The 9,165-nt window shown below is 53.9% G+C and overlaps 2 protein-coding genes across 2 annotated transcripts; one reads left to right on the top strand and one right to left on the bottom strand.

Annotated features, from left to right (window-relative positions):
• Window positions 1-2,347: 2,347 nt before the first annotated feature.
• Window positions 2,348-3,104, top strand: LOC131565055 (COMM domain-containing protein 4-like; the record flags this gene model as incomplete). Its single annotated transcript, XM_058815712.1, has 4 exons — window positions 2,348-2,351; window positions 2,534-2,592; window positions 2,836-2,870; window positions 2,969-3,104. Coding segments are annotated over exons 1-4 (234 nt in total), but the record flags the coding sequence as incomplete, so codon positions are not given.
• Window positions 3,105-5,159: 2,055 nt separating this feature from the next.
• Window positions 5,160-5,916, bottom strand: LOC131565054 (COMM domain-containing protein 4-like; the record flags this gene model as incomplete). Its single annotated transcript, XM_058815711.1, has 4 exons — window positions 5,913-5,916; window positions 5,672-5,730; window positions 5,394-5,428; window positions 5,160-5,295 (listed from the first exon to the last, which is right to left on the bottom strand). Coding segments are annotated over exons 1-4 (234 nt in total), but the record flags the coding sequence as incomplete, so codon positions are not given.
• Window positions 5,917-9,165: the final 3,249 nt, after the last annotated feature.

The following is a 9,165-nucleotide window of genomic DNA, read 5'->3' as shown; positions in this document are numbered from 1 at the left end:
GCAATAGCCACTGGACTCCTGCCCCCCCCATCCCAAAAGGCACTCTTGGGCTGGTTCTTGGGCCCTAGAACCCTCTGAGCCCCCACACCCTCAGCCCCTTGTTGGTACCACAGGGCAGGGGCTGGGAACCCCCAGGCATAACCTGCAGGCCCTGTGCTGCAGCTCCATGCCTTCCTCCCATGGCATTTATCTAGCCTCAGCATTTCCACCACTCCACGTTGTTTTGGGCCTGGCTCATGCCAAAATCATTATCCCACACCCTGGGGTTTTATGTCCCCACTGCTCTCACAACTGGTGCTTCAGCCCCAGTCCCACAACCCTTACCGAATTAACATGAGATATCTAGTAAAGAAAACAAATCAAACCAAAAAGATGTATTAAAACGGGCAATAATAAAATAACACAATTAAGAAAAAAAACATTACAAGTAAAAACAAAATAAAGTAATAAAAATAAAAAAAACAAGCTTTATTCCTTGTATTCTGAACATTTCTTTAAACCCAGAAACCGCGAAACGGCTACTTTCCAGCCCCCAGTGACAGCAGGCAGTGCCCCCCCCCCCCCCCGCACCGCGCCACTCCAGGCCCCACACCAGCCGCCGGCTACCCGAGCCACGCAGGGCGCGGCAGAAAGAACTGGACACGGCCGGCCCCAGATACGGCCGCAGGCGTCGCGTCCGTGCTCACCAGCGCTCCCCGGATCAGCTGCCGCGGGGGTCCCGTCCTGGCGCAGCGCCGCTCCTCGGACCGCGCATCCGCAGCTCCTGTCGCTCCCAGCTTCACCGCCGAACTGACGCCATGGCGCCCCAACGCCCGCTATTTATGCCCCACGGGCGGACAGCCAGCCAATCACAACCCGAGGCAGCGCCTGCCGGCTCCACCAATCCCAGCCCGCCCATTCCCGCCGCGCTCCGCTCCGCGACTCCCCGCGGTCCCCTCAAGCGCTGCTCCCGCCGCCGCCATTGCTGTGGCCGCGTCCGCCCGCTGCCCGCCGCCTGCCCGCTTCCCTGGACCAGAACCTGATCCCGACCAGGACCTGAACTGGAAGCTCCCGGCCGCCCTTCCCGTCCGCAACAGCGCCTGCCGAGGCAGCGGCAGCGGGGACGCTGCTCCGCCGGCTCCCAAAGCGGCGGTGGCGGGAGCGGCGCCTCAGACGTACGGGCGAGCGGGGCCAGTCTGAGGCGGCGAGCCGCGACTGAGCGGGCTGAGATCGGCGAGACCGCTTCCGGTTTGAAAGGGCGGCTGTGATTGGACAGGGCGGACGGAGAAAGGCGGGCCGTGATTGGCAGGCTTAGGAGCCGTCAGGCTGAGGCCCGTGGGAGCGTGGGGCGGAGCTCGGGCTGCCCGAAGGGCTCGCAGGCGGCGGCGGCGGCGGCGGCGGCGGCGGCGGCGGCGGCGGCGGCGGCGGCGGCGGCGGCGGCGGCGGCGGCGGCGGCGGCGGCGGCGGCGGCGGCGGCGCTCGCCAAACCCCCGTCCCCTTCTCCGGCCTTCTCTCGTGCCCAGGTCCCGGCGAAAAGACCCCCGCAGAGCCCCTACCGGAGCGCCCCATCGGCACTCGGGGCAGGAGGCGGTGAGGAGTGTAGCCCGGGAGGAGTTCCGGGTCGTCTTTGCGGCAGCAGGGCGGACTAGGGAGCGGCGGCGATTTGGTGAGGAGAGGGCTCGGGAGCGGGGAGGGCGTGCAGCGCCCGCTGCGGGCTCTGGGTGCCTCTTCTACCGCAGTGCTTCCGCTTCTGCGGGGACTTGGCCTGCCCCGACTGGCCGAGATCAGCACCCTGGCCAAAGTTAAGTGCCCGCGTCCCTCTGCCCGCCCTCCGCCTGCTGCGGGCCCGCTGCTCACCCTCGTCGTCGGATGTTATAGATGATAAAACAATATTGGCTTTCACATTCATAGATTAGCTTTTTGCATTACAAGTATTTTGATATGGTAAAACTTATACTTACTTTTAACTGCTTTGTATAGTGTAATATGCCAGTTTATGTATGCACTGTATATTTCATATGAATAGTAGCCTGATAAATATATCGTAGGCTTTAGCAAAATGTTGAAATAGAAACTAAAGTACTTCTATGTAACTAACTCAGAAAATGGTGTAAAGCAATTATTCTGTTTATTATAACTGCAGACTGCCCCTACCAAGTGATAATAGTGACAAAAAGAGCTTAAGCATCCAGGAAGCATTTATCGACTCTTATCGGTATTATCAGGGAGTGCGAAGCAACAGGATAAAACTACAGGAAGAAATAAAATGTGTAGACCTCATTTACAGAATGTTCTGCAGACAAGTCAGAGGTTAAAACCAAACAAGAGAGTTCCTGGAACATCAAAAAGTCAAAGGAATGTTTGAATAATGTGTAAGTTAATGAATATGCATGTAACCTCAGCAATGTAACAGTATATAGTGAACATGTTTTTAAGCTACCTCTGTGCTCTTTGGCTGTGTGCTAAAAGCATCCCAGTGCTGGATTATTTTGTCCTTTTATCCTTTAATAAACTTTTAAAAATTTTAAAGAATGAACTCTGTTTATCACATCAGTGAAGCTTAAGCTGATCTGCATCCAGGTGTTTTGGGACCTGCTGGGGCAGGCCATCGAGGTAAGTGTGGGGCTACTGCAGTGGAGGCCAAGTATTTCAACACAATAGCATAATCAGCAACGTTAATTAATTTTGTGTTCCTCATGCAAGCCTCAGCCTTAAGAACTCTACCAGCCTCTAATAGGATTAATAATACGCATAGTAAGTGTTACTAGTATTAATATTTAGGTAAGGATTGTTAGTGTTAACACTGGTACTAAGTATGTTAGCTGGCATTTACTGTGAAGCTCTGCTCTCCCACAGTATGACAAGGTCCTGAAGCTGTTCTCAGGTGCACAGTTAGGTGAGCACTGCTGTCCTTACCACGATCCCCCGATGGAGCCATGCTCCAGAGACGGGCAGCAATGAATCTGCAGGTGCCTTCCCAAGGTGACAGAGCTCGCCCTCCTTCCCATCTGCAGTCAGGGGATGTGAAGGCAACCATTGCTGTCCTCGGCTTCATCATCTCCAGTGCAGCCAAGCACAGCATAGACAATGAGTCTCTGTCAAGTGAGCTGCAGCAGCTGGGACTGCCCAAAGGCAGGGGAAGCCCTCAGGGTGGCACCATCAGCCAGACCTGCTGGGATGTTGCTTACAGTTCCCAGCCCTGCCTTCTTCACACCCAGATGGAGGGCAGGCTGCCTGCTGTGCTGTCCTCCATCACCTCCCTTCTGTACCATCCGTCCCTGGGGGCTCCTCAGGTGCTTTGGTGAGGTTTGGCAGCTGCAGGTCTGGTGTGAGCAGAGGGATTCTTCTCTTGTCTCCCCTCATAAGCAAAGCATGCCAGCCAGCTGTGCTGTTTTACATGTCACTGACCCACAAAATTGCAGGAGACTGAGGACTCGTAACAGGTGCAGGACAGGTTCAAAAGGAACTTGGGACAAAACCTCTGTCTTTGTCAGTCCAAAGGGACAGCAGAGCTCACATCTGCTCACAATAATCCTCTGGAGAGCGGAGCAATGTTTGTATGGAAAGATGACTGGGGGTAAAATCAGTGGAAACCGAGTTATATTTGTATCCTAACAGGATACAAATGTAGGATACAAATGTAGGATACAAATATCCTACATTTGTCCCCTATAATGGGACAGAAATTTTAGGGTAAAATACAGGAAAACAGTAGTCTTTTGCATCTGCATATCAGCTGTTGAAATTTTGGGTTCAATTTCTTGAATCACAAATGTCATAGGATTCCTCCCAGATGGCAGCTGCCATGAAGTATGGCTCTTCTTGGTCTTGAGTTTCAGGGGCTGTTTCCAAAGTGACCTACTGACATTGGAATGAAATCATTATTTACTGTGTAAAGGAATCACTCTCCAAAGCATCAGCCAGGGTCTAAATGTGCCATTCTGCCTTTTAAAAGTACCAACATCACAGGATTTTTCTCAGATTAAAGCTTCCATGGAGTCGGATCTCTCAAGCCTGGCCCTTGAGAATTGTGGGCCTCCTGTGAACTGGTCTTGCCAGAAGGGCTTGCTGAGTTTTCCACTGTGTGGAAAAGAGATTCCATTTGGAGCCTGAAGCCTCGTGTTTCCTGTAGGATTTCCACTCCTAGAATTGCGCACTTTGAAGGATTTCTTATAGCTGAAGTTTTCTGGGAGCTAGGACTCTGGCTGGATTTGGGTCTCTGGACTCTCAGGTGAAGTGACCTTGAGACACTAGGGCATGCAGATTTCCTTGCTGTTGAAGAGCTATTGTTCGCACCCAGGAGCCATGGTCTGAATGGGGGTGTCATCTCTTAAATTTGCAAATGTAACAGGATTTCTTCTAAATGAATGGTGCTAAGAACATAAGGTCTGGCTGGCTTTCGACTTAGAGGCGCCTCCTCTAAATTGGTCTTCAGATGCTAGGTTGGAAAGTGTTCCTACATATGCCAAATAGCCCTTGCTATGCAGTTAATAAGCTTCAAAGTACCATGGAGTAGCTGCCCCTGCAAAGATTTTGGCAGAGCCTGGTTGTGGTGCCCCATTCCACTCCACCCCCCTTAGCAGGTCCTTATGGTTGTATGGGGAATCATTGTGGAGCATGCCAACCCAGCTCCATCCTGGGAACAGCACCTGTATTTTACCGTAAAATTTCTGTCCCATTATAGCTCCTGTTAGGATACAAATGTAACTCGGTTCCCACTGATTTTACCCCCAGTCATCTTTCCATACAAACATTGCTCCGCTCTCCAGAGGATTATTGTGAGCAGATGTGAGCTCTGCTGTCCCTTTGGACTGACAAAGACAGAGGTTTTGTCCCAAGTTCCTTTTGAACCTGTCCTGCACCTGTTACGAGTCCTCAGTCTCCTGCAATTTTGTGGGTCAGTGACATGTAAAACAGCACAGCTGGCTGGCATGCTTTGCTTATGAGGGGAGACAAGAGAAGAATCCCTCTGCTCACACCAGACCTGCAGCTGCCAAACCTCACCAAAGCACCTGAGGAGCCCCCAGGGACGGATGGTACAGAAGGGAGGTGATGGAGGACAGCACAGCAGGCAGCCTGCCCTCCATCTGGGTGTGAAGAAGGCAGGGCTGGGAACTGTAAGCAACATCCCAGCAGGTCTGGCTGATGGTGCCACCCTGAGGGCTTCCCCTGCCTTTGGGCAGTCCCAGCTGCTGCAGCTCACTTGACAGAGACTCATTGTCTATGCTGTGCTTGGCTGCACTGGAGGTGATGAAGCCGAGGACAGCAATGGTTGCCTTCACATCCCCTGACTGCAGATGGGAAGGAGGGCGAGCTCTGTCACCTTGGGAAGGCACCTGCAGATTCATTGCTGCCCGTCTCTGGAGCATGGCTCCATCGGGGGATCGTGGTAAGGACAGCAGTGCTCACCTAACTGTGCACCTGAGAACAGCTTCAGGACCTTGTCATACTGTGGGAGAGCAGAGCTTCACAGTAAATGCCAGCTAACATACTTAGTACCAGTGTTAACACTAACAATCCTTACCTAAATATTAATACTAGTAACACTTACTATGCGTATTATTAATCCTATTAGAGGCTGGTAGAGTTCTTAAGGCTGAGGCTTGCATGAGGAACACAAAATTAATTAACGTTGCTGATTATGCTATTGTGTTGAAATACTTGGCCTCCACTGCAGTAGCCCCACACTTACCTCGATGGCCTGCCCCAGCAGGTCCCAAAACACCTGGATGCAGATCAGCTTAAGCTTCACTGATGTGATAAACAGAGTTCATTCTTTAAAATTTTTAAAAGTTTATTAAAGGATAAAAGGACAAAATAATCCAGCACTGGGATGCTTTTAGCACACAGCCAAAGAGCACAGAGGTAGCTTAAAAACATGTTCACTATATACTGTTACATTGCTGAGGTTACATGCATATTCATTAACTTACACATTATTCAAACATTCCTTTGACTTTTTGATGTTCCAGGAACTCTCTTGTTTGGTTTTAACCTCTGACTTGTCTGCAGAACATTCTGTAAATGAGGTCTACACATTTTATTTCTTCCTGTAGTTTTATCCTGTTGCTTCGCACTCCCTGATAATACCGATAAGAGTCGATAAATGCTTCCTGGATGCTTAAGCTCTTTTTGTCACTATTATCACTTGGTAGGGGCAGTCTGCAGTTATAATAAACAGAATAATTGCTTTACACCATTTTCTGAGTTAGTTACATAGAAGTACTTTAGTTTCTATTTCAACATTTTGCTAAAGCCTACGATATATTTATCAGGCTACTATTCATATGAAATATACAGTGCATACATAAACTGGCATATTACACTATACAAAGCAGTTAAAAGTAAGTATAAGTTTTACCATATCAAAATACTTGTAATGCAAAAAGCTAATCTATGAATGTGAAAGCCAATATTGTTTTATCATCTATAACATCCGACGACGAGGGTGAGCAGCGGGCCCGCAGCAGGCGGAGGGCGGGCAGAGGGACGCGGGCACTTAACTTTGGCCAGGGTGCTGATCTCGGCCAGTCGGGGCAGGCCAAGTCCCCGCAGAAGCGGAAGCACTGCGGTAGAAGAGGCACCCAGAGCCCGCAGCGGGCGCTGCACGCCCTCCCCGCTCCCGAGCCCTCTCCTCACCAAATCGCCGCCGCTCCCTAGTCCGCCCTGCTGCCGCAAAGACGACCCGGAACTCCTCCCGGGCTACACTCCTCACCGCCTCCTGCCCCGAGTGCCGATGGGGCGCTCCGGTAGGGGCTCTGCGGGGGTCTTTTCGCCGGGACCTGGGCACGAGAGAAGGCCGGAGAAGGGGACGGGGGTTTGGCGAGCGCCGCCGCCGCCGCCGCCGCCGCCGCCGCCGCCGCCGCCGCCGCCGCCGCCGCCGCCGCCGCCGCCGCCGCCGCCGCCGCCGCCGCCGCCGCCGCCGCCGCCGCCGCCTGCGAGCCCTTCGGGCAGCCCGAGCTCCGCCCCACGCTCCCACGGGCCTCAGCCTGACGGCTCCTAAGCCTGCCAATCACGGCCCGCCTTTCTCCGTCCGCCCTGTCCAATCACAGCCGCCCTTTCAAACCGGAAGCGGTCTCGCCGATCTCAGCCCGCTCAGTCGCGGCTCGCCGCCTCAGACTGGCCCCGCTCGCCCGTACGTCTGAGGCGCCGCTCCCGCCACCGCCGCTTTGGGAGCCGGCGGAGCAGCGTCCCCGCTGCCGCTGCCTCGGCAGGCGCTGTTGCGGACGGGAAGGGCGGCCGGGAGCTTCCAGTTCAGGTCCTGGTCGGGATCAGGTTCTGGTCCAGGGAAGCGGGCAGGCGGCGGGCAGCGGGCGGACGCGGCCACAGCAATGGCGGCGGCGGGAGCAGCGCTTGAGGGGACCGCGGGGAGTCGCGGAGCGGAGCGCGGCGGGAATGGGCGGGCTGGGATTGGTGGAGCCGGCAGGCGCTGCCTCGGGTTGTGATTGGCTGGCTGTCCGCCCGTGGGGCATAAATAGCGGGCGTTGGGGCGCCATGGCGTCAGTTCGGCGGTGAAGCTGGGAGCGACAGGAGCTGCGGATGCGCGGTCCGAGGAGCGGCGCTGCGCCAGGACGGGACCCCCGCGGCAGCTGATCCGGGGAGCGCTGGTGAGCACGGACGCGACGCCTGCGGCCGTATCTGGGGCCGGCCGTGTCCAGTTCTTTCTGCCGCGCCCTGCGTGGCTCGGGTAGCCGGCGGCTGGTGTGGGGCCTGGAGTGGCGCGGTGCGGGGGGGGGGGGGGGCACTGCCTGCTGTCACTGGGGGCTGGAAAGTAGCCGTTTCGCGGTTTCTGGGTTTAAAGAAATGTTCAGAATACAAGGAATAAAGCTTGTTTTTTTTATTTTTATTACTTTATTTTGTTTTTACTTGTAATGTTTTTTTTCTTAATTGTGTTATTTTATTATTGCCCGTTTTAATACATCTTTTTGGTTTGATTTGTTTTCTTTACTAGATATCTCATGTTAATTCGGTAAGGGTTGTGGGACTGGGGCTGAAGCACCAGTTGTGAGAGCAGTGGGGACATAAAACCCCAGGGTGTGGGATAATGATTTTGGCATGAGCCAGGCCCAAAACAACGTGGAGTGGTGGAAATGCTGAGGCTAGATAAATGCCATGGGAGGAAGGCATGGAGCTGCAGCACAGGGCCTGCAGGTTATGCCTGGGGGTTCCCAGCCCCTGCCCTGTGGTACCAACAAGGGGCTGAGGGTGTGGGGGCTCAGAGGGTTCTAGGGCCCAAGAACCAGCCCAAGAGTGCCTTTTGGGATGGGGGGGGGCAGGAGTCCAGTGGCTATTGCCAGCCCCTGGAGCTGCCTGAGGGGAGGTGAGGAGGCCTTTGTGCAGGTGCTGGGCTGAGAGCCAGGGTGAGGGGGAGGGTGGATGTTGAGCTTCAGGCCTCCAGTGTCCCCAGAGTTGGGATGCCACTTAGGGTTGCCACTTAGGGCTGGGTGGGTGGATGGGACAGCTTCTAGAGATACTGAAATTGTAATGATGGCAGTAACTGATTTGTGGCCTTATCAACAGCCCCAAGGTGCAGTGAGAAGCATGAGCAGCTTTTAGCTGCAGCCAGTAGGAAGCTGAGGAGTTGGAGCTGAGGCAGCAGACCTGGAGGAGACAGAAATATGGTAGGGTTTGGTGTAAAACCCCCGTGGGGCTGGGATAGGGATTGCGGAGCGGGGAGGTGAACTGCATGGTTGGAATTGAAATTGCTGTAAGGGCTGTGATCAGAGCTCAAGAACGAGAGCTAAAAGAAAGATCCTGTCCTGAGAAGCACAAGTAGTATTGTGTGGCACTACTGTGAAGATTTAGAGCAGAAAGTGCAAAAGAAGAGCTGGCAGTTAAATAAAGCTTGTGGGACTGGAGCTGAAATCACTGGGGCCGGGGTGGGGACTGCAGTGCTGCAGAAAGAGTCACTGCTACAAGTGATACTCACTGTGGATCTGAGGACTAATCGCAGAATGGGACACAGCTGCAAGAAGAGAGCTGGCAGTAAAATAAAGCTTCTGGGGAAAGAGCTAAAAGGGCTGAGATCACTGGGCCTGGTCTTGTCATTGTGCGACTGGAATTGCGGCTTAACACATCGCAGCAACCTTAGGGCTGGTACCTGAGACTGTAGCGTTCTTGCGCCGAGATCACTGTAGGCCCGTGACATGGGTGCAGGGGCTGGGTATTGCCGCTAATAGTAGAACC

This window comes from Ammospiza caudacuta, chromosome 17, assembly GCF_027887145.1.
Source record: "Ammospiza caudacuta isolate bAmmCau1 chromosome 17, bAmmCau1.pri, whole genome shotgun sequence".
Classification (NCBI taxonomy): domain Eukaryota; kingdom Metazoa; phylum Chordata; class Aves; order Passeriformes; family Passerellidae; genus Ammospiza; species Ammospiza caudacuta.
Note: the sequence above shows the minus strand (reverse complement) of the source record. Positions and strands in the feature narration are given on the sequence as shown.